Source organism: Penicillium chermesinum, assembly GCF_028974085.1.
Source record: "Penicillium chermesinum strain IBT 19713 chromosome Unknown utg000002l:1.0-5270490.0:1.0-5274688.0, whole genome shotgun sequence".
NCBI lineage: Eukaryota > Fungi > Ascomycota > Eurotiomycetes > Eurotiales > Aspergillaceae > Penicillium > Penicillium chermesinum.
In genome coordinates, this window is record NW_026695312.1 from 1973223 (window position 1) to 1995670 (window position 22448).

The 22448-nt window shown below is 50.0% G+C and overlaps 9 protein-coding genes across 9 annotated transcripts; 2 read left to right on the top strand and 7 right to left on the bottom strand.

Moving 5' to 3' along the window:
* Positions 1-271: 271 nt before the first annotated feature.
* N7468_001557 (putative CorA family metal ion transporter) lies at positions 272-2276 on the bottom strand (the record flags this gene model as incomplete). Its single annotated transcript, XM_058470854.1, has 4 exons — positions 272-433; positions 486-559; positions 615-1223; positions 1418-2276. 4 exons carry the CDS (start codon positions 2274-2276, stop codon positions 272-274), a joined length of 1704 nt encoding a protein of 567 aa, XP_058333995.1.
* Positions 2277-3470: 1194 nt separating this feature from the next.
* On the bottom strand, positions 3471-4385 carry N7468_001558 (uncharacterized protein; the record flags this gene model as incomplete). Its single annotated transcript, XM_058470855.1, has 1 exon — positions 3471-4385. One exon carries the CDS (start codon positions 4383-4385, stop codon positions 3471-3473), a length of 915 nt encoding a protein of 304 aa, XP_058333996.1.
* Positions 4386-5983: 1598 nt separating this feature from the next.
* Positions 5984-6292, top strand: N7468_001559 (uncharacterized protein; the record flags this gene model as incomplete). The annotated part of the gene is made up of 2 exons (XM_058470856.1): positions 5984-6086; positions 6144-6292. The coding sequence occupies 2 exons, from the start codon at positions 5984-5986 to the stop codon at positions 6290-6292; spliced, it is 252 nt and encodes an 83-aa protein (XP_058333997.1).
* Positions 6293-8306: 2014 nt separating this feature from the next.
* Positions 8307-8882, bottom strand: N7468_001560 (GNAT family N-acetyltransferase; the record flags this gene model as incomplete). Its single annotated transcript, XM_058470857.1, has 1 exon — positions 8307-8882. The coding sequence occupies one exon, from the start codon at positions 8880-8882 to the stop codon at positions 8307-8309; it is 576 nt and encodes a 191-aa protein (XP_058333998.1).
* Positions 8883-11326: 2444 nt separating this feature from the next.
* Positions 11327-14811, bottom strand: N7468_001561 (DNA-directed DNA polymerase gamma MIP1; the record flags this gene model as incomplete). Its single annotated transcript, XM_058470858.1, has 2 exons — positions 11327-14023; positions 14119-14811. 2 exons carry the CDS (start codon positions 14809-14811, stop codon positions 11327-11329), a joined length of 3390 nt encoding a protein of 1129 aa, XP_058333999.1.
* A 750-nt stretch (positions 14812-15561) lies between these two features.
* On the bottom strand, positions 15562-16083 carry N7468_001562 (uncharacterized protein; the record flags this gene model as incomplete). The annotated part of the gene is made up of 1 exon (XM_058470859.1): positions 15562-16083. One exon carries the CDS (start codon positions 16081-16083, stop codon positions 15562-15564), a length of 522 nt encoding a protein of 173 aa, XP_058334000.1.
* Positions 16084-16696: 613 nt separating this feature from the next.
* N7468_001563 (uncharacterized protein) lies at positions 16697-17402 on the bottom strand (the record flags this gene model as incomplete). The annotated part of the gene is made up of 2 exons (XM_058470860.1): positions 16697-16902; positions 16964-17402. 2 exons carry the CDS (start codon positions 17400-17402, stop codon positions 16697-16699), a joined length of 645 nt encoding a protein of 214 aa, XP_058334001.1.
* Positions 17403-18901: 1499 nt separating this feature from the next.
* N7468_001564 (uncharacterized protein) lies at positions 18902-19653 on the bottom strand (the record flags this gene model as incomplete). The annotated part of the gene is made up of 2 exons (XM_058470861.1): positions 18902-19277; positions 19367-19653. 2 exons carry the CDS (start codon positions 19651-19653, stop codon positions 18902-18904), a joined length of 663 nt encoding a protein of 220 aa, XP_058334002.1.
* A 1167-nt stretch (positions 19654-20820) lies between these two features.
* Positions 20821-21301, top strand: N7468_001565 (uncharacterized protein; the record flags this gene model as incomplete). Its single annotated transcript, XM_058470862.1, has 2 exons — positions 20821-20962; positions 20985-21301. The coding sequence occupies 2 exons, from the start codon at positions 20821-20823 to the stop codon at positions 21299-21301; spliced, it is 459 nt and encodes a 152-aa protein (XP_058334003.1).
* Positions 21302-22448: the final 1147 nt, after the last annotated feature.

Below are 22448 nucleotides of genomic sequence, written 5' to 3' on the forward strand. Positions count from 1 at the left end.
TTCATCGTGTACACCGTGACAGAAGCCCACCTTCCATCCGCTCAGGAAGGCCTCTATAAACCTATATAAAACTTGGAGAGCCGCTATGACAAGGGGAAATATACGGAAAACAGCAGACTCCCGCTCCAAGGAACTGTACAAGAACAAAAACAAAGACTCCACGCCAGCCTATTTATGATTCCGCTCACTCCGCTCACGTCGCTGTTTCCTCGAGCTGGTAATAAGTCGTCTTTGCGCAAGCACGACTGCATAGCGTTGGATCTTATCTCGCCTAGAAGGAGAGGGTTAGCCTGGGAATTCTGCTGGAAAGCCCTGGAAGCACAAACATCAAGAAGCAGGTTGTAACGAAGATGAACGGGATGGCAATTTGCCAGAAGTAAGCATCGCTATGTTTGATACCAGCAAAATCTGTGAAGTTCATTCCGAAGTAGCCCTGTTTTGCCTAATTAATGAAACCCCATAGCATCCAAATTTGATATGCTTACCGTGAGAAATGTCATTGGAAGGTATAGACAAGTGACGAGGGTTAGCTGCTTCATACTCTCATTCTGGTTAGCACCTATATAGGCATTAGTATTTTCACTTCGCGCCTGATTCAATGGACTTTGGCATACCGATGGTATTGAATATAAGGTCGATCATGTTATCGGCTGCACGACGCATTTGGTCGTATCCTTCAACCATGGTGATACAATGATCTAGGGCATCTCCCAGATATGTATGACACATGGGGCTGATAGTGACGCTAGTGCCTCCTATGCCCTTCAAGTTCGGTGGGGCAATTTCTATTTGGGGCTCCACAGGGTCAGACGCGCCATGGGAACTAAAGTACCCGTTACGCTTGACGCCGAAGCCAGGAGTTCCGACTGGCTGAGACCGGTGGTCACGAAGAGCATTGATAACAGCAACAATAGGCTGCATAGAGTTGCGCAGAACAGCGATTTCCGATGTCAAGATGTACAGACTCTTGGATTGATCGATATCCGGGTTCGTCAGAACTTCCAGCTCTAGATCGCCAATCGCATCCTGGTATGCCATCGTCACAGGTATGGCGAGATCGATCACTGCGTCTAGGATAGCTTGTAAAAGCATACTTGCGTCAGACGACTGCCTAAGCATGGTCTCCGGGGAGCTCAAACGACGGACAATAGGGGCCTCGATATCATCGGCACTAGTTTCGAAAAACGATGTGACCGTGTTGTCAGCATGCAAGAAAAGCGAGACTTGTTCGAGGGTCACACAGAGTTTTTTTAGCTGCCAGGACTGCATGTCGTTCCATGAACTCGATGCGATCCTCGTTCGGGCCCCCTCGAAATCGCTGCAAAGTCCTCGCGGTCGTTCCATTAGGCTTGGCCAGGTCACCAAAATCGGAGGTCCGTTTCGATGACCCTCGGCGTGGTCCAGGACGAACGCTAACCCCCACTGTCGTTTTCTCCCGGGGGCTGGGGGGGACGCTTTGTTCTGAAGATATCCTTCAGGGCCTCCCAGACAAGACCTCGCTTAGTCTGGCGTCGCAAAGATATGGAGCTCTTGTCACTCTCGATTGACGGCTTCCTTTCTCTCTGCCTAGTTCCATGTGGCGACTGTTCATCATCGGAATCGGAGTCGGGGTCTGCTTCTTGCATCTTGACCAGCTTTTGCAGAGTCAACACGATGAATGCATGATCGGAGTACCAGTCGACCTTTGTTCGGTTCGTATTGTGGACCAGATCCTCAATCGCCAAGCGATGCAGTCTCTTGTGGTTTCCCAAGATCTGAATGACATCCCAGCTTAGGCCATTCACGTTAATCCACCGGCATTGGACCCAGGATTCTCGCTCTCGTGCCAGGAATTGCTGGAGAGTACCGTTGTCCAACTCATACTTTCTCATTTCATGCTGTGAAAAATCAACGACGGTAATTCCGCAGTCCTGCTGGTGATCCCCTGGCAGATTTGACGCCCATTCGGAAGTGTAAGAAGGAAGTGGCTTGGAGGGATCGATCCCCGGCTCTGCTCCCGGCTGCCAATTGATATCCTGCGCAAGCCCAGGAAATCCCTCCGGTAGATATGAACGGGCTGTATTGGAGCGGCGTGTGCGACGTTTTGTTGCTGTGTCAGCCGAGGTGACTCGCGTGGCGGTGCTGAACGCGTCTTGCGCCTGGGTGTCTCTTCGAGTTGGCGAAACGGGGGAGCCGGGCGACATCGGCGAGTGGGCACCATTTTCAAGGTCGATGTCCGGTAGGGATTCGGGGTGATTCGTCCGGCGCTGCGCGTAGTCGATAGAATGGACGCTCATGGCGACAATGGATCAAGCGGGGATCGGCGCCGCGTCGAGGTTGTCATAAGGCTAGTCTCATTGGCTTGGAAGGTAGGACTCAATTCTTTCGAGGCGGAGATAAAGAGGAAAACTTGAAAGACATTAGATCGTAGTAATCATCTGCGAGACACCTGCGAAGCCTTGAGCGGGCTGCAGCTGGCGCTGAAACACGCCAAAAAGCTTGGTTATCTGCGGGGGGGATGACGTTACAGGTAACAAGGGGGCAGATCACCAAGGCCAATCAGGACATCAAGGATTCAGCACTGGGCCGAGTGGCGTCTGTGTATTCCAAGTCATGGATGTATCACAGCAGGCGGGCCCCTTTTGAGGAGAGCCCCAAGACTGGCGCACAGGACACTTTTCCCGACTTTGTGTTCCTTGTTTTGGCTCTGCGACGTGCAGGCTTGAAATCCCACTATAGATCGGACAGGCGCGCCATATGCTCATTTGGAGTCCTGGTCGATAAAGATAGACTGAAAGGGCTCGAAATAGTGAAAATCACATTGCACTGATCTTCTCCAGACAATATTCCGTCGAGTGGATTGCGGCGCTCGGCAAGAATGCTGGTGTCGCCTTTGTCAGTCATAAAAGCAGACGTATTGCTTGCGCATATTCAGTACCTTTCCTTTCCTGACAATATGTCTTATTTGTGGATCATCTCAGCACTGGTAATCATCCCACGGATCCTGGGTTTTATGGCTACTGTATTGGTCCCATCCTACCCACTGATGACTAGCTTGGTGGTACCTCTTTCAAGGCTCCCTATCAACAGATTCGTCGTGGAGGGCTTGAGTATGCCAATCTCAGGCAGATACTCACCATTCCAAGCTTCAAGTGCCAGTCCTTCCTGATTCAACCTTGATGTAGCCGAAAAGAGGGATAGCTTCATATACGCAGTGGTCAGTGACAAGGGTCCACAATACGTCCTCCTCTTCACATTTGTAGCTATAATATAGACGGTTATGGTGAGAAGAGACACCGGGAAACGTTACTCGGAAAAGAGAGATCTTCGGTTGACAAGGCGAGGGTAGTTGCTGTTATTCTTGGAAGTCTCGAAATTCGAGATTTACAAGGACAAGGAATCGAATTTCTTGACAAAAAGCAGATGTTCAGATATAAGCGTTATTCCCTCGAGAATGGCTGGTCATTAGGAAATTGACACAAGCGCATGAACTAGACGCTGAACAGATCCTTGTTCTCCTTCACCCAGTCTTTAAAAGATGTCGCAGGCCGCCCGGTGTAGAGCTCCACATTCTGGACACCAACTTCATAGTTTACGCGCGGATACAGGACACCGTTTTTGTTTTTCTCATAAAGGCTTACTAGATATTCAGCCAACGGCCTGGGCACGCCTTGTTTCACACTTCTATCCAGCTCCTCTTGCGCACTAATAGTCGTGATCTTGACCTCCTTCCCCAAGGCCTTTCCCACAGCTTGAGCGGCAGCGCCGTAGGTGACCAGTTGAGGTCCATACAGGTAAACCTTGCGTTGATCATGTTTTGAGCCCTGCACCAACACCGTGCCACTCACGCGGCCCATGTCGCCAGGGGTGATACCGTCCATTGGGAAATCCGATCCATAGGTCTTGACTTCACCCGCAGCAATGCCGTGCTTGAATTGGCCAATATTCGTGGCAAACCCACCTGGGCGAATGGCCACGTAGTTTTCCTCGCCGAATATCTCATCCAGCGCGATTTCGACTTGTGCATGCGCATAGGGGACGGGCTCTGAAGGAGCGATGTCCCGTAGCTCGCCGGCAATTGTGAAGCTGCTCAAGAATGTCACAAATTCGATGCCTGCCGACTTGAGAGCAGTGATCGTCGCCCGGGGATCTGATCCCCATATAAGATAGATGAATGCCCGCTTGGCACCTGATGACTTCACTGCCGCGGTGATGCTATCGGGTTTGGACAAGTCCGCGTGGACTCTCTCGTAATTTCCATTCTTTTCTTGCTCGGGGCTCAGTCCTGGAATGGGCTTCGACGGGTCTCGCATGGCGAGAAAGACCTTGGCTCCAAGCGCCTCTGCGGTACGTGCCACATAGGAGCCGACATTACCAGTCGGTCCAAAAACAATAACAGAAGTCATGCTGGTCCTGATTGAGCAATATGATAGAGAGAAGACTAGTATTGGGAAAATATCAGAGACCATGGCATTGTATTTATGGCGAGGAACGTGGAGTTACGATCGGAAATTGGGATTAATCGGCTTTTTCCACTTAACTCCGGACGGCCTTGCGTCGAGATTCATTCGATCTCAATGCTGGGATCCCAGGAGACATCTGCTCTTGTTCAGGTTTGGATCTATGATATGATGCATGAGGACATACAAAATTGAACCTGATCCTCGAGCAACCCAGGGTCTGTGTCCCTTCCGAACCTTCGTAGGGTGGGGCGAACATTATCACTCCATGAGCCTCGGCGTTCCCTTTGTTATAGAAATTTCAAGTCGCCCTATGCGAAGACCATGCCATCATTGGAAACTGTACCCACCGTGCTTCGAGTTGAGCACCCATTGAAAACGTATCCAAGGAGGCTTTCCAATATCACCTTTGGTCAGCAGCTCTCTTGCCCTACTTTTATGCGGTACGTATCGATCGTGGCAGGCCTCACACAGTTTTCTTTTGGTTTCCCTCACACAGCCGAGAATCTATCGGCGTTCACCTCATCCACGGTCATGGGCTTCTCACTAACAGCACGAAGTGCCAGCTTCATTGCTCTGACTATATGATGGTGATGAACGCTGTCAATAGTTGCGACTATTACTACGGTCGGGTCTGTTTCTGCAACCATTCAGACGGAATCTGTGTAATTCGTAGCTTTCAATCTCCGGGCTCTTGCAGGTGGGTATTCGTAAAATCCATACGGGCTGGACTGGTATCAGGTAGTGCCACCAGAAGCGCTTTTCCTTCGAAGCCTCGAACGAGAGCTTTGTAAAAGGCCGCATGTCCACCAGTGCCCTCGACAGCATATTTGGGCTAATGCCACATCCGAATCAGCAGATGTTCGAGTAGTAAGGAAATTATTCATAAAACGCACTACTAGTATGCTCATTTCCTTCAAAGCCCTTGAGTCAGCTCCTCCATAGCCCCCGACTGCACTCATCGCCGTTGAATGCTATTAACCCAAGAGACTCCCATATATAGCCCCGCAAAGACCACGTCTCCTATCATTTTTTGTGCCTTTTTACAATGTCATCTACGATCTCAATTCTTGATTTTGTCAGGTCGATTATAGTTAGAAGTTTGCCACGGTGAGCCGCATATAGATCGCAAGGGAGAAACCCAATCTTAGCTTGCCTCATTTGCTTAGAGGATCTGGACATCTAGTCAAAGAACCTTAGAATATTCAAGTTCTTTACCAGCAGATATTTGACCAATCGCCGGAAGTACAAATCTCTCTCCAGGATAGGAAATTGGTGCTTGCAGATTGACCGCTCGTCATGTTAAGATCAGTCTTCGGTCATCCTTATTCACCTTCCAAGTACGGAAACATTCCCGAATTTATGGCCACTTTTCGATACTTCGTAGCTGTGACGGATTGCTCTTTGATCAAGAGCCTCCTAGCATAAATAGCTTGAATTGCCCCAGGGCTGGCCAGGATTTCGCCACCAATTTCCGAGCAATATCTATTCTTCAAGCTAGCCTACTTGTAACTACCGGTGCATACACCCTGTCATTTATCCTGATGCCTGCAAACCAGGACCAACTCGTGCCCACGGTCGTCGACGATGAGGACGTGGACCATACTGATCCCGTGAAGGAAGGTGCCGACTCTGACCAGCAGCTAGGTTCGTTCCCTAGATATCGAACGGAATGTCTGGATACTCACACGCACTTCCATTTAGCTCGAGATGAGGATGAGGCTATCGACCAGAGAAACATCCTTCCTGAATCCAATCACTCCCTTCGCCACGCCAAGCCCCAGACACCCGCATACAGCGAGGGTCCATCGGAGGATGACTTGCCCAAGGAAGTTCTTGAGGCCAGATACTAGAGGATCCACCGGGCCTGATCTTTGTACACTAGCAAACATAAAATTAAAGACCTTTTAGGTGTTGATGATCTGGACGAACCTTACTGATCGGCGAATTGCCGCTTCCCTCCATTGGGCTGCGCATTTCTCCATTCTAGTATCTGTTCTTCGAATAAGATGATTGATCAAAGGTTCCTAGACTTAGCTCCCCCTTCACTTCAAACAAACTCCCGTTTGAAATGCATGCGAGTCATTCCCAGAGAGCCATCGCAGGTTGTTTAATTGGCACGACGATAGCATCTAGTCGGCCTCGTCTTCCGCATTGGAAATGTCGACAATCAAAAAGCCAGTACAACAAGCTTTTGGAGCTACCGGTAAGCTACCAAGCTGGGTCCGTCCCAGAACAAGGCGACTGAGGTAACCGCTAGAAGTGAGCCCAAAGGGTGAAGCCTACCGCGAGCTCAAGTCCGCGCTATATTCGACCATCGCTTGCACGAGGGTTAGTAGTCTCGGTCTTTAAGTGCCCTCCTTCTAGCCCGGAGAAGTAAAGGAGGTCTCGGGCTATTGCACACCGGAGCGGATCCAAGCCTGCTTCTGCCAAGCGCTGGTCCCACCAACGTTGGCCCCAGTGGGCCCATCTGGGGTTCCCCGGATGCCCCCACATGCGGAACTATGAACTCGTCGTCACCATTGATGGGGTTGCGCCTCGGCTTTGTTTAGAGATGTCGACGTCTCTCGCAAGTCGCCAACCGCTATATAAGCTCAATGCTGTGCCTTCGTTGTCGAAATGGCAGGGCGCCAGGACGATATCGCAGACCGAACGACTACCGGAGTGGTGTGCGGCCAAGACGAGGAAATTGACATCGCTGGTCTCGGCTTTCTGAAAGAAGCCCGACGAGCACACCGACATGAGGTGGGTCTACGAGACGATATAAAAAATACGCCAAGGCTGCCTTTTGGTCAATGTGGTTCTCGCTAGCTCTTGAAATGGAGGGTTTAGATCATGCCCTTGTTAGCGGTTTCTTCGCCTCCTTCATCTTTTCGGAAACGCTAGGGAGACCTATCCAACGATGGCCCGTCCGAGATTACCACCACTCTGCAATCCTCGATCAGAAACGATGTTGGCCGCTGACTGGGTTGGTTGTCACTGGATCCTTATTTCATGTCTGTCTCTAATGACTGTTTCATCTTCCCCCAATTTTCGCCGTCAGTATTTACATGTATCTCGCTTGGTATCCTGCGGGGCGTTTTCCTATGTTTATCGGCAACATACGCAGCGAAGCATGTCCAGACGTGTTCTGATCGTATCTAGCTATGCTGGTTAACTGTTCTGGAGCGCAAGGTACTTTGCTTGAGAACGGCGTCCTTCGTGGATTCCTGTCCTCCAGTGGAGAGTGGGCATAGCGCAATGGGCCTTATCTTGCCTCTGGCCATAGGCACCTTCTTCGCACCCAAGTCGCCCTGGTAGCTGAGTCGCAAAGAGCGGATGGGAAAACGCAGAAGTTCTTAGTAATACAATGGCCTTGATGGAGCATATCATCAACACGGAGAAAGAAGACTCGTCCTTCTAACAGCGACTGGGTTGTTTTCAGAGACACCAATATTCGCTGCACAGAAAATGCCGTCCTGAATTACCTCATTCAAGCGCTATGTGCGCCACTCGTTTCCTACATTGTGTATTTCCTAGAACAGTCTGGTCTGCCCTCGACAGCTCTTTCCGTCTTTCAGAGACGAGGAATCGCACCTTTGGAGAAGCGAAGACACTGTTCAAACAAAAGGTCAAGACCCGAGACTCTTCAAGAAGATGGTCAATTTTGACTCAGAAATGGTGACAAAGGAGGAAGGAAATAGATTTGTTGGGGAATGTCCATCATTGCATCACAGAAGCGAGCAAATATTATATACAAGGTATCATAGTAGGCCTGAGCATCAAGACAGTAGGAAATTTGTAAAAGAGAGTCAAAGTGAGAGACGGAGGGGAAAAATCAATCAAACAACGCCACCCGAAAATAACCAAGGGGAAAAAAAGCCCATTTCACACCTGCCTTGGGGTCTTTGCAGGTGTCCACTTCATAATCCCTCCAGCCCGTGGGCCGATCTTCATGGAGAAGCGCCCGCGCAATACAAACCCAAGAGACTGGAAGAGCTTCTCGCCCTCTTCGTTTGCGTCTAATCCGACCACAACTTGCTCTTCCTGGGCCCTGATAAGCACCTCTGCCATAAGTTTCCGGCCAATGCCTTTGCGCTGGTACGCGGAGGCCACGGCCACGCTCTGTGCAATCCACCGGTTCTCGTATTTCTTCTTCATTTCAGGGGACTCCCAGTATTTGTAGTTGTCTTTCTCGTTCGACTTGGTGTACCTGTCGAGGGCTTCGCTGTCGATGGATCGGTCTGGCCAGAGGTCGTTCGCGATCGCCCTCTGCCACGAAAACCACCACCGGCTGAGCTTCAACCAGAACGTATCCCTGTTGGCCAGCATGCGCTGCACCACCTCGTCGTTTCCTACCCGGGTGAATTGCGCGTAGCCGAGGGGCTTGTCGGGGGTCTCCGAGTTGGGAGCCACGGCGACAAAGCTGATGCTGCAGGGGTCCAGCAGCCGCGATTGGATCATCTGCGCGAAGCGGCGGGTGACGTCGTCGGGGTATTCATGGCGGAGGGGGCAGAGGTATTCAGGTCGGAGTCGAAATACTCGGTGGAGGCGATGGAAGCGACTTCTGGGATGTCGGAGGCCCGCATGGACCGAATCAGAAATTTACCGTTCTGGTAGACGGTCGACGCGCTAAGGCCTATGGTGGATGTCATCGTGAGACCGTCCAAGGGCACCAATGCCCGCTGCGTTCTTCGTTGTTGAAGCGCCGATACTCGAGGATGATAAGATGAAACTAACCTCGAGATTTGTCGCGACTGGCGAAACTGGGAAGATGACGAGGTCTCGCGTCGCAAGGTCAGCCAGCCAGACCCGCATCCCGTGCCAATTCAGTCCTGCTCCCGGGGCCTTGTTCTTTATCTACGTATCATATCAGATTTAAACGGCAAATTACTGGTAACAAAAGTACGAAACTGGCGATACCTAACATGATGGGTATTATTCGCGCAACTCCCTCCAATTCCACGCCTCTCGCAGCTGAATCGGTGCCTTGTGGGTAGCCCCTGACGCTCTTCCGTCCTGATAAGCACATCTAGTAACGCTTCTTGCTCACGTCTACGTGTGATTCGGTCGTCCCCTGCTCCTGTTTAGCATTGAGTACCCAACTCCGAGCAGCAATCTGGATGAACGTACACATCGAAATCCCCATGCATGCTGCGATGGGGTCTGGAGCGGTTTTATTGGATAGTCCTATCCCGCACAGGGAGAATAAACTTTGTTTAATTTCGGCCTGGTTTTTCGTCAGCGATCGCGCTAGATCTTACTGGTTTGAGAGGGGGGACAACTCCACCTCTGCATCGGCCGCCGCCCTTCGCTGATTCAGCCCCATTTGCGGGAGTTTGGGATTGAAGGCTGTCAGCAGCATTTGCGTCAAGTGCCAATGCTGCATTGCTATCACTGCGCAAATCATCAGTGTGCATGGCTCAATGGATTTCGGCCTGCTATCATACCATGACAATCATCTAGGTACCATATGCGGGGGAGAGCCTCGCTTTTCGAGGAATCCGGTACTCCATAAAACAACGGCACAAAGCTGGGGGGGCTTCCTGGCAAGCCACTCCTGATTGAAGTCCCAAAGCTCGTGGTATGTTTCCACGCTGAGTCTCTGAGATCCCAACTGGCTGCTTGATGGAACCGAATGTGGTAAGAGAGCGTCATTATGCTGCCTATAGCTTAACATCCTAGAGCCCTCTCCCGATTCGGTCCGAAAATAGAATGGCGATGATATTGGCAAGTGTTGCGGCGGCTTTATTCCGGTTGCCGATGGCGAGGTACTGCAAAATGAATACGACGATGGGGACACAGATCTGGAGCCTTGAACATCTCGACCATTATGCGAAGTAGTAGAAGGTGAATAATGACCATAGGAATTGGCGAGATCGCATGTTTCATCAACGAACTGTAGTTCTATGCGGATAAGCAGACAGGCCTCGTAGAGAAGATAGAGACATACTTGTTTTGCTGAATGTGATCCAGGGCTGTTTGGAGTCGTACTTCAGTCCATGGCGACCTCCGAGGCCGTGGCGGATAACGAGGCTTGGCCATCCACATTTTTCTACAATCGGGCGCACCGTGAACAGGCTGGCTTTACTCCGTCGCCTAATTGCCGGTGTTAATCAATGCATACCAAGTAGCAGAACTGATTATCAGGACTGCCGCACATAAAGTAGACTCCCATATTATGTGACGCCCTGAATACTTAAATGTCAGCTTCTGGGATCATGCGGGGTGGGCTTCTCCATACTTCGACATGCATGGCTATCGAACACAAGTCAGCTCTTGTTCATGTGGTTCGATGCCAATGACTTTCCACTGCTCCGTATGAAAGGCCAGAGCCGTTGGGTCGTTTTCGTACCATGAAGTCACCGTACTAATGGACATTTTCCCTCCTCGCCGTCAGACCAATTGAAGGTATCGCGAAACGCCGCTGGCCAACACGAGGATATGCCGTGCGAATTCCAAAAAAGTAAATAATAGGCGATAATGGTCGTGGAAACAAAAATGGGGAGATCTACGTTAAACATTGGGAAGGCAGGAGATCATCCCCGCGTCACTGCGAGGCAACTTTCCCTGGCTTGCCCCGGTTTTCTCCTCCACAGGCATCGATTGGCACGGTTCCGCGTACAATTATTTGGAGTCCATTGGTAGTTTAGCAACGAGCAAGGCGTTGCAGATGGTTTTATATCGAGATCAGATAGGATTATATCGCTAATCTTGTACATGATTATTACATCACACTCCCCAGGTATAGGCGCCAACCCAATGCTCTTCCGCCAACACCACACATAAACCGTGCTGTCGCCACAGCAATAAAAAAAAGTAATCGGTGAACTAGATACAGAAAAGAGAAGGAGATAGACTGGAAGGGGAAAGTAAACTGGAGAAAGGAAAGAAGAACTGCCACAGGTCTATGCCCGAGCCGACGGTCGAGATTTCCAGGTAGGACGGTAGAGGGTTTGGGAGCTGGGAGAGGGAGTTCGTGGTGGTGTTCGGAAATCAGGATAGAGGCCGGACTCCACGTCCATGAGAACGGCCCGCTGGGGCTCTGCTGAGGCCCAACCAGTCGACTTGCCTCGAGACTTCGTGGTGGTCGAGCGAGTTGAGGGTTTTTTGGTTGTAGCAGCGGCCTGGGTTTGCTCTTTGATGATCTCGCGAAGCTCCTTATCGTCTTTGGTGATTTGAGCTCTGATGAAAGCAAGATCGTTAGATCCCTGGAGAGCAGACATGACAGACTCCCGTGGGGTATAGGGGTATTTCTCGGGGCGTGGTGGGGATACGGGGACTATAGACGGATCAAGGAACGCCTTTTGACCTTTGTCTAGCAACTGAGAAATGTCCAAAGTTTCTCCAGGTGCAATGCCGTGGGGGTGGGAGGGAGTGATGCAGTCCATGTCAACTTCCTTGCGGAGAACGTGGTCGACATCAACGGCTGAAAAGTAGGCACACGACTGTGGCAGGTCATCAATGCCCACTTGCTGGGAAAAGATGGCACGCGTCCAGACGTTGGCAACTTGTAATGCCAAAGCAGTACGGTACTTATCTTCTTCTTTTGACAAATATCGGATTTCATCATGCACAGTAATCGCTAAGCGAGCTTGGATATTGAATCGTCGGATCAGATAGTCCATAGCAACAATCAGCAGGTGAAGGTAGTCGACACCGGATGACTGGATAGCCCAGTTGATCCGAGACGTCATGAAGCTGCCTTTGTTGATGAAGCGACGCATGAGCGCTTCAGTGATCCCGGCGCCGAGAGCTGGCGTACGGGGTCTTTCCTGATCGGCGAATTCTTCTAATTTATTGAAGACGAAAGATTCAGTACCACCGCGCCAGAAAGGATTGTCGCTTAGAAGACGACGGCTGGTTCTGACGCCCTTAGTCTCCTTGTACAGATTTGCTGCCGTCTGCTGGGTCTCTTTCTCTGTCAGCAAGGGGTTGAATTGGCGAAGAAGAGTAGCAGCAAACTTGACGCCGGCTCCATATATACGACCATAGTTGAAGACCTTGGCGTCATTGCGAGAAATTCCGAGGATGCTTGCGCTGCGAGAATGCAAATCAGTTCCCTGAGATTTGGAGCCTTCCAAAGTCATGAAACCAATTGCATTGCCACCATGGATCTGGAAAGATGCGTCACCAACGAGACTTGCAATCCAAAGCTCTTGCGAATCAACATCCGCCCCAACAAATGCATATCCAGGTGGCGCTTTGATCATAGCTTTGAGTTCCGAGCCAACTCGATTGGCCTTCGCATTGCTTGCTGTCAGCCAGGTATTCTCCACAGCTCGGCGGGTGATTGTCCCCATGGGAATCACTTGAGGTAGAATAAAACCTAGTCGATGGTCGTCGTCTCCTGTCGCAGCCGCTTGCTCCTGGATTTGATCCTGGTAGACCACCATTTGACCCATGATACGATCTCGCGCACTGATCCAGTAAGAGCAGGACGCATTCATATCCAGAGCCTCCTTGGCAAGTGCGTATTGAGACGACAATATTCCACGTTCAAAGTATTGCATGTAGCCCTTGGCCAGAGGGTTTGTGCACCGGGCCTGTGGCCCGTCCTTGTGAGGAATCTTGAAATATGCATTTTTCCGGTCATCGCGGAGCTCAATGATTTTCTCCTCGGCCATGTCACAGCGGATCACAGGTTGATTTTCGTACTTCTTGAGTTGATCATGAGGAACTCGGAAAGTCCACCCGTGTTTGTCAGACCAAATCAGCGGATAACCATCCCATGATAATTTGAGCAGGATCGGCGCAATCCGAGTTCGCACAGTAAGGTTGATGTCGGCATTGCTGGATGGGAACAGATCTTTGTACCATTTAGGCATCCCGGGTTTCTTCTGCCGAGCAGCAGGGCGTGGCGGATCGCCCTTCTTCTTCCCTTTGACCATTTTAATCTCTTGGCCAGACCAGTCCAGCTGCTGCAGCCATGGATCAGCCGTATAGACCTCGGGCTGCTCTTTAATTTTCAAAGCTTCATCACACAGTTCAATCAGTTTCCGTTGCACATCATCAAGTCGTTTATGGTACGTTCGCTCCGCATCTTCCAGATACTGCTGCCATGTCTGGTTCACAGGAAGGATCACAGACGACAGGTGCCGTAGCGCACCAAAGCTCACCGGGTGTGGGCATGTTTCTAAGAAGTTAGGGAAGACCTTTCGGTAGACACGATGGGTGATGGAAACATCAGCAGCACAGTAATCCAGGAGCTCCTCGAGTTTTGTCAATAGAGTCTCTCTATCCAACTCCCCGAAGAAATCTCGCTGCGCCTTATCAATAGTCACGTCGCAGTGGAATTTGGCCACATCGCGTAGGGAGTTCACTGAGCTCCGGCCCACCCAAAGCTCTTCCTCTTCTTCTCTCAGCATATTGTTCTCAACCAGGGAAGCCAATTCCACCGAATTATGATCATTCGCGATCTTGTCTCTTAAATCCTTGTTCTTCTTATGGCGCATCCATGTTGGTCTCTGCTGAGAACACATTCCATTTACAGCGACATGAAGTGACATGGTATCCAGGAAGAAGTTGTTCGTTTGGCGCAAGTCATATTCCTCCAAAACGCGCGCTCGGTCGTATCCAATATTATGGCCAACAACAATACGTGGCTGGGACGGATCGCCAAGTGGAATGAGATGGATGTGATCTTGCGATTCCCCAAAAGCCATGGGGATAACCATGCATACCAAGCTGTCGGACTGACCGCGCATGCCATCACCGCAAATGGATGATCTTTGTACATAACCTCCGTATCGAATGTGATCATTTCTTCGTTGGGCGCATCCACTGGCTCGGAAGTCCCATCTGCATTATATTTGGTCCACCCACTTCGTTTCACCCATTTTCGCGGTTTCGATGGACAGCTCACACTTGCGTAATACTTAGCGTTGGATAGATATGGCTCGGATGCATCCATGCCTAGCTTGTGGAAATGCTCGTCAAGCGTCTTGCCTTGGATCGCTGGGAGATCAAACGCAATAGGTTCCGCTCCGGTTTGTGATTTGCCTAGCAGGTCATGTCTCGCAAGGTGATCTCGGGACAGGGCGATCAGCTCAGGGTTTGGCGTTCGGCCTTTGCTTGGGAAGACTTGGGGGTGGACATAGTCGCTCAGTTGCTGAACGCCGATTTCGTTGAACCTAGGGGAGGCGGGGACTGTGGTTTGGTTAGTGACATTGTTTGAAGCACCTTCAGGGAAGGCAGTGACGGGCGGCTCACTCGAAAGCGATCGCTTTGAGGCGGATTCATCGTGGAACGGGGTTGAGTAGCTTCGGATGCTCTCGATTGCATGAAACCGCCAGAGTCGCGCATGGACTCGAGGCGATGGCCGTAATTGCAGACGTGCGGACCTTGCCACGCCCCTGGAATAAGGAGCGCAAGCTAAGTTCCACGATAACATTGTCTGAGATGGAAATTTCCTTGCCGGCCTATGTCATGGTAGCTATGCGACGGCCGCCTGCGTTTGGCTCCGTCAGGTAAGGTACGGAAGGGTGGTTAATCGACGATGTGTGTTCACTGGGCGTGCGTTTATCGCGATATCTGCGTCACGTCCGGATTACTCCAGATATGCGCTAACCCAAATCAGGCAACTATAGCGCTGATTAGTAAGTAGTTATCATGCCGAATACGGAAAGGTCAATGCCTGAACTATATGCAGAATTTCGACTCGACTAGAAGTCGATATCCCATGTTATATTATTGAATCTGAGTGGAAACGGTCTTTCCTAAACACAAGAGAATCTATGGCAAATGGCGGTCGTCAAAAGAGGTCTCGAAACTAGTGTCATGCTGCCCATTCATACTCCGCCAGAGAGTATTTTTCATTATTCTGGAAAACACCACCGAGGAGCCTTTGTGTAATCTCAAGTATATTTGACCAGGCGATGAGTCGAAATATTTGGTTGCACAGCCAAAGCGCCCAAGCGGACTGTGGCGCGAAAATACCCGGAATGAAAGGCAGATTTCCTTGGAGTTCGTCAACAAGAGGCTTTATTCGCGGCGTATAGCCTTCAAGACCTGCTTGTAGGTCACCGGGATTTATGCTGATCTCGCCAGCGAGATAGTATGCGCCAACCATGGCAAGCGTTGTTCCGGCACTGCTCGGTCCTGATGCATACCCTGCATTTCCAACTAGAACCACGCGGCCCTTTTACAAAGTGGGTGGCTTGACTTGGGCGAATTCAGTTGAATAGAACTCGCCCGTGGCCATCATCTCCGCAAGGATCTCGTCTGTTCCCCAGCCGCTGCCCTTGTAATGCTCATAGACAAATTTCTTAGTCGCATCGATTCCTTGTTTCGAGGCCTCCCGGAATGAGTGTATAGACTGCTCATCGGGGTGTCGATGAAGAGCCATGAATCCAATAATGTTACCACCAGATGGATTAAGCCCAGTTCCAATGAGGTGGCCTCCCGGGGCACTGTAGAATATTACCAGCTTGCTTTCATCGATCAAATCTTTCTTGATAGTGAAGAAAGCCGCCCAGCTATACAACGGATGCATGTGCTCTCGAACGTTGCCACCCAGCCCAATTGCCCGAGTCCGCGAAGTCAGCCCGTCACAAGCAACAACCAAAACGTACTGGGCTGTTGAAAGGCTACCGGAAGACTCAACCGTGGCTGGGCCACCGTCGTCCTCGCTGTATCGAATAGAGGTGACCTGTTCGCTGAACATGTATCTCACATTTTCAAATTGCTAGGTCAAATCACAGAGAATTCGCGACAGGTGGCCTCGAATATTTCGTATTCAGAGACGCGTTATTGTTCATCTGAAACCCGTGTAGCTCGGACAGTAGTAGGGCCCGAGTGATACAGGACGATCCTTATCAGTGGTCGGAATCCGTGTTTCGCTAGTCCGTCAGCTGTGCCTCAAATAGGCTGGCTCCATGCTCGTAGCCCTATCCTAGCTCTCTCGGGGCTAGTTTCCTGCGCAGCGTCGGAATCACGTGCTCCGCTGTGATGGGACCCGTTTCTTTCCCTCAGTTATCCATGTGGGCTTCAGCTTCTAGAGTAAGTAGAATGCAGAGCTGGAATAGCAGTAGCTCATACAGGGGCTGGACATTGTTACTTGTCTCTTGGAAATTCGATTCTGCGTCATGTGAATAGTTACAAAGCACACGACAAGCCTCTGGGGCTTGATTCTTGACCACAACCCGAGCTTCCGTGCCATCGGCATTGCCGCATAATGCTTTGAGGGAATATTCAATGAGAAAAAGAACGCCTGGCCCCGCCATTGGTATCATACGCCGTGATTAAGAAGCAAAAAGAGTGGGTTCCAGCGTAGGGAATCAGGCCACTACGACCGCAGACCGCTTCTTGGTCATCAGCTTGATCTTCAGTGGGACCAAACTTCTTCTGGGGCCACTCGTTTCGTTGCGAGTGAGCAGTTTGCGACAGACCGGGCAGGTAGCCTTGATTTGCTTCGAATGGTCGTCAGTCCGTTGATCCGCACGCTTCAAGCATTCTATGATGCATCGGTGACAAAAAAGATGGCCTATACAGAACAATTTGTTAGTTTCCAATATCTATCCCAGAATTGTGTCGGTTTGACATACCACATGCAGTAGTGGTCGCATCTTCCGGCGTATCCATGCAAATTGGACATTTGTATGCACCGAGTGCGGATAAGACCTTGTCCGGCTCCCCCGGCTGCTGGGCTTGGATGGCCTCCTGTGTTTGCTTCGCACGAGTTTCCTCGGCGTCGGTCAAATCGATGGGCGGGTCCCCTTCTTGGGAGTTGGATGAGGTCGAGGATTGGGGATCAAGATCAATGCGTCGGCGCTTTGGCACCGGCTGCTCCATCTCTTCTAGCTGCTCCAGCTGCTCTAATTGCTCCATCTGCTCCATCTGCTCCATCTGCGCCGACATACGTCGTGTTGTGCGGCGCGTGATGGGAGACGCCGAGGGGCGTTGAAGACCCAATGATCCGACTGACGAGCGTGGCCGCGTGGTAGGGGTGGTCAGATCGACCACGGAAGGGCGGCGGCGACTCATGATTCAGTTGTGTGGTTCAATAGCTAATGTGGAGAGCTTGACGTTTTGTAACTTCGAAATGTGGCTTCCAGGTGCCTTGGCAGGAGCGTTGTAGTGAGAGTGCGAGTGATAGAAAGGTAAAATTGGGCAGAACGAGAGGCGATAAGATAGTAAAGGGCGGTAGAGAGGAGAATTGGGGGGGGAAATATAGGGCGGTGTGGCAACAAGTGAATGTGACGAAGTGTGAATGTTATAGTCACGTGGCTTTGATCTGGACAACCCACCGTGAACGGGTTCCAGTTAATTGAAAGAGCGGGTGGGGAGCAAACGCTAGAAATGCAACAGAGACGTATATACTGTGCATACCAGGCATCGAGCTAAAGAAAATAAGAGAGGAGTGCCCTGATTCTAATATTTACTTTCTTCTCATGGGGACATTTCGACCCCTTTTTGCGAGGGAAGGGAAAAAAAGTCCAAAAATAAACTGCTCACGTCCAGATTTGAACTGAAGACCTCAGCATGGCAAGACCTCAGAAGAGGAGTCATACTAGTGCTGCGCTCTACCAACTGAGCTACGCGAGCTTTCGATGGAGGCCGACTGGGTTTTATGATATATTACTCTCGCTCTAATACTGTTCACTGTCTAACCGACATTGTACCGACATCGTACGGTCGGATAGGAGGCTGCAGAAAGATCTTTAATTGAATGCTAGAGACAGATCAATATACGAACCTGAAGTGATTTAATTCCACATTCTGTTGAGATACCTCGCTTGCATGCTAGTAAAGCGACAAGGGGAGAAAGGGGGGAGGTCCCTTGGGCCTGTCTAACTATATATTGTGCTACCTCCGAGCTACCGGTACCTTCCTTCACCTTGCCTGTTTTAGTGTCATTCAAATTGACACCACTGGACCCGCCAACTTCCAAAAATTCCGACACCCATCACGACACGGTCACTGGGTTGAAATACTTATTACTAGGTAATTTCCCTGGGATGTATAGTATCAATCGAAGCCTTTCGTTTGGCATACCACCGACGACATCGGCAAGTCGACCGTAAGACCTCGACGTTTGAAAAGTAGCCGAGCATGTTTGCAGGACCTGCTCAATATTCCTCTGGCAGTATCGTTACGGAACGCGGTGGTTCCTTATCTCCCCCAGTGTATAGCCACTGCAATCATGCGCTGAAACAGCTGGACCCTGGGGCTATCTTCATTCTCTTCATGTAAGCTTTCCTGTGCAGTGAAATCCTCCACTCCGCGCACGCATGTCCATGCTTATATATAGAGGCTGCCAATACAAAGACATCACTCTGCCTCATGTAAATGATAGAACTCGCATGCATATGTCAATCTGGCCCTTCTGTATATAGTCACCGGCGAAATCTGCATCATCCACAATGACCAATTCCTTTCCTTGGCACCCACAGCCAGATTTTGGGGCAGATCTTCCATCCATCGCCTCGATCAATCATCTCGCAGTAATTTGAGCGCTAATATCGATGCTTCCGTAATGCGCATCACATTGTGATGCAGTTGAAGCCAATCTGGACTCGCGCGTTGCCAGAATCATCAAGGCCCGCACCGAAATGGCAGCCGCGGCCTAGATCGATTCGAGCGAATGGCATCCCGTGGGGTTCAAATTTGTCACCGTCTGATTGGTCTGCTTCGTTGACGTCGGTCGTATCGTGATGTGGTTCGTGGCCTTCGGGTCCGAGGTTCATTGACGATGAAAATAATTCCTGATCTTCTTTCCTAATTTTGGCTAGGCTACCCCCATCCTTGTGTTTGGTGCAAGTACTACCCATTCGTCTCGCGACCTCGTTCCAATCCCTAGCCTGCATTGGTCCCTTGAGATCTTTTAGAGCGCCATCGGCACCTGCATTATAAGCACGCCTATACAATAACAGTTAGAGTATTGCTCAATCGTAGGACTTTAGACAGGAAAAATCAAGAACCAGAGAGGGGCTTTCTGAGGCACTTACATAAGGATGGCATCGGCCATATTCTGATTACACTCATGGTAATTGGGAGCTCTCTTCTGAACGTCTCTTTCAAATTTGGCAAGGACCCTATCAAAGCTCTTGTTGCATTGTTCAATGGTAGGATTTGCGACGATGGCATCATATTCCTCAGGATGCCACTTTTGATTAATGCCGTATCCGATGGCCATGGACCCTCCCGCATCTCGGTAGGGTGTGGTCTGGAGGCTTTCACGTTCTTTCAGCTTGGCTCGCGCACTTGGTGACATACGGCGAATCTCGGTCGACATTTTGCTTCAGATTTTCGCTTCAGATGATCCGTTGAGAGGCAGACGTGAGGAAGCAGATTGCCATGGAGTAGCTTTTGTGCAAGACTTTCAAGGCCTGAGAATATAGCGCGTGGGCTACTCCCAATTGCACTTGAGCATTGGGCAAAGAAGCGGGGGTTGGGCTTCAGTTCATGAGTCGATGGCCGTTGATATAAGCGGTAGATATTGATTGGCCATGATAGACCCCTGCACCGCGCCTTATCTAGTAGTAGCTCGTCTATATCCTACCAATTTATTATATTCAGTTTGATCGACAAAGAAGAGGTAATATGAGAGCACTCAGATATTTCATACTAGTAAAATCGAACAGTTTCAAAGTTTTGACCTCCGGCTTTCCGTCGAGTTGTCGCTTTGTTCCAGCCCACCAGGGAAGAGTATCTTGGATACTGGATAATAATAGTGCACTATTTGATTAGCCCCCCACAGAAATGGATATATATTGTGTATGAAGGGCAGATATTTTCGCAAGGAGATCGCAAGGAGCGTCTAGCACCACCGAGTGACACTGAGCGGTAAAACAGGACGGACTGTCAGAGGGCTGGGACTACCGAACAACCACATTTCTTTGCACGCGCTAGTTATAGAACGTTCGCTACATTTCGCGAAGCAAATCTGCTTTTGCTATCCATTATATATAATGATCCTACGCTGCGAAGTCCGTTGACTATGTGCTATTTGCCTATGCTGAAAGGGACCTGAGTTGTCAGGTCCATATAGCAAGTATTTCTGAATCAATCATAGGACAAACAGTACAGACCTTATCTATTTGAAATTCGTGCGAGTGATACTAAGAAATCTTTTTGTTCAGAACGAGAGGTGCTGCTAGTATGCTTCTACTGCTACAAAAATAGTTTACTCGACGAAACACGTAGATATGATTAGTACCTAAAGCTACATGGGCGCGTACCCCTCTGGATACGGACATCCGTAAAGCAAGGGAATTAGTACGACCTGGCTGCTTATTTGCACATGCGAAGAAAGTGCTTACTGCCTAGGCTACTTCTCTTACCTGAACTCTGAGATCTTCCATCATCCTTCCCTACCTTTCCCTTGCGCTACGCAAGACACCAACCCAACGGACTCAACCGAAACTGAACCTACTCCAAGCACAACCCTCTTCTGATAAAGATGCCGCCAAAGAAAACCGTCTGTCTTGACTCCAAAGAAAAATTTTGGGGTCTCACGGATGCTGAAGTGCGATATGTGCTGATGGCTGTCGCCACATCCGATACTCCCATCCAGGTTCGTTTGACCAACATCAAGGGATGTTGTATGTCTGGAAAGCTAATGAGCCAAGTTTGATGGGGATGCTTTGAGCAACGCCCTCGGTCTGAAAGAAAGGAGTGCAATTACAATGGTCCGAAAAGCGATGAAGAAGCTCCGCACCGCCGCCTCCAAAAAAGCGAAGGATAGCGAGGCTCAAGACGCATCCAAGTCCCAAGAATCCTCCACTCCCACCGGAAAGAAATCGAAGAAGACACCCGAGATACACGGCGATTCTCCAACTGGTGGCTTTGAGATTGAAATCTCCATTCCTAGCCGTCGAAATGATGACGACCATGCGGGATCCTCTGGCAATGCTTCGCCGGGCGCTGCTACCTTTGCTTGAAGCTCCCCGCAGTAGAATCTTCGCATACTGGAGCCCTTGTTAGGGAAGGCCATGTCAAACCTAAGGATTATCGTGCTATACTTCGACATGATTGGTTACTATTTTTTCAAGAACCATGGGGGCGGGGGAATTCTCTCCAGTACCCTTTCTATGCGATGAGTTGCGCTGTCACTCTGTCCCCCCGATGTGTCACAAATCAGATTCTCTGGAATATGCCGAGCTCTTAAGAAATATCTAATGACGCAAATTAAGGAACCTTCTCTAGTAACTTACTAGGTAACGGGAGCTTGAATTCTTTGTGCTGTGCAAGTTATCGGCTTCTCAACAAGTTTTATGTCGGTAAACTATGGATCCCAATCGACCTTGGTGACCTGAAAAGTATACTCGGACTAAGGAAGGATCATAACCTATCCAAGCGAGGTGCTTTTTGCCAAGGGAACCAATGTATTATTGCCCCGGCATCGCCCGAAGCTAGGCATGAATGCCTTATCCTAAGATCTGTACCATGAACTCGGTGATTGTGTATGAAACTGCCCGTCTCTAAGAACAATTCAACGCTCACCATCTCTGTAAAGACAATAGTGCGCAGGAACGTTTCAAGTGCATGAACCATTTGAATAGGGAAAAATCTCCCGCAGTGTACTCGCGTGATTGGAAAACCATATGATCTTGCGATGTAGCGGGAGTTGCGTGACCTAGTTACCTAGGTAATACCGCCTGATATTTTGTCATAATGCTAGGCTTTTCTGTTCTACCGTGGATATCTCTTGCCTTCAGACCCTAGGAGGGTATTTCTTTTCAACGCACGTATTTAGTCTCCAAGATTTAACTGCAGTGTTGCCATCCATCGGACCTCTCTTCTTACATCCTTCTCCCCTGCATCCCCTTACAATGCCTAAGCGCAAGCACACCTAAAACGAATCATCTCCACGCCCACCGCGCCGCTCAGCCCGTCTCCGCCAAGCGCCTCCAACCTCTCCCCACAAAGCACCCCATCAAATACTTACCTAATGTATATTCATGGTTCCAAGGTTAGTTACATATCCTGCACCACCAACCCCTATTGGATCATACTAAAGTTCAGTATACTGAATAATCAGGTTTGTATACAGAGTTCCCTTGCCTAATATTTCGTATTATAGCCCTG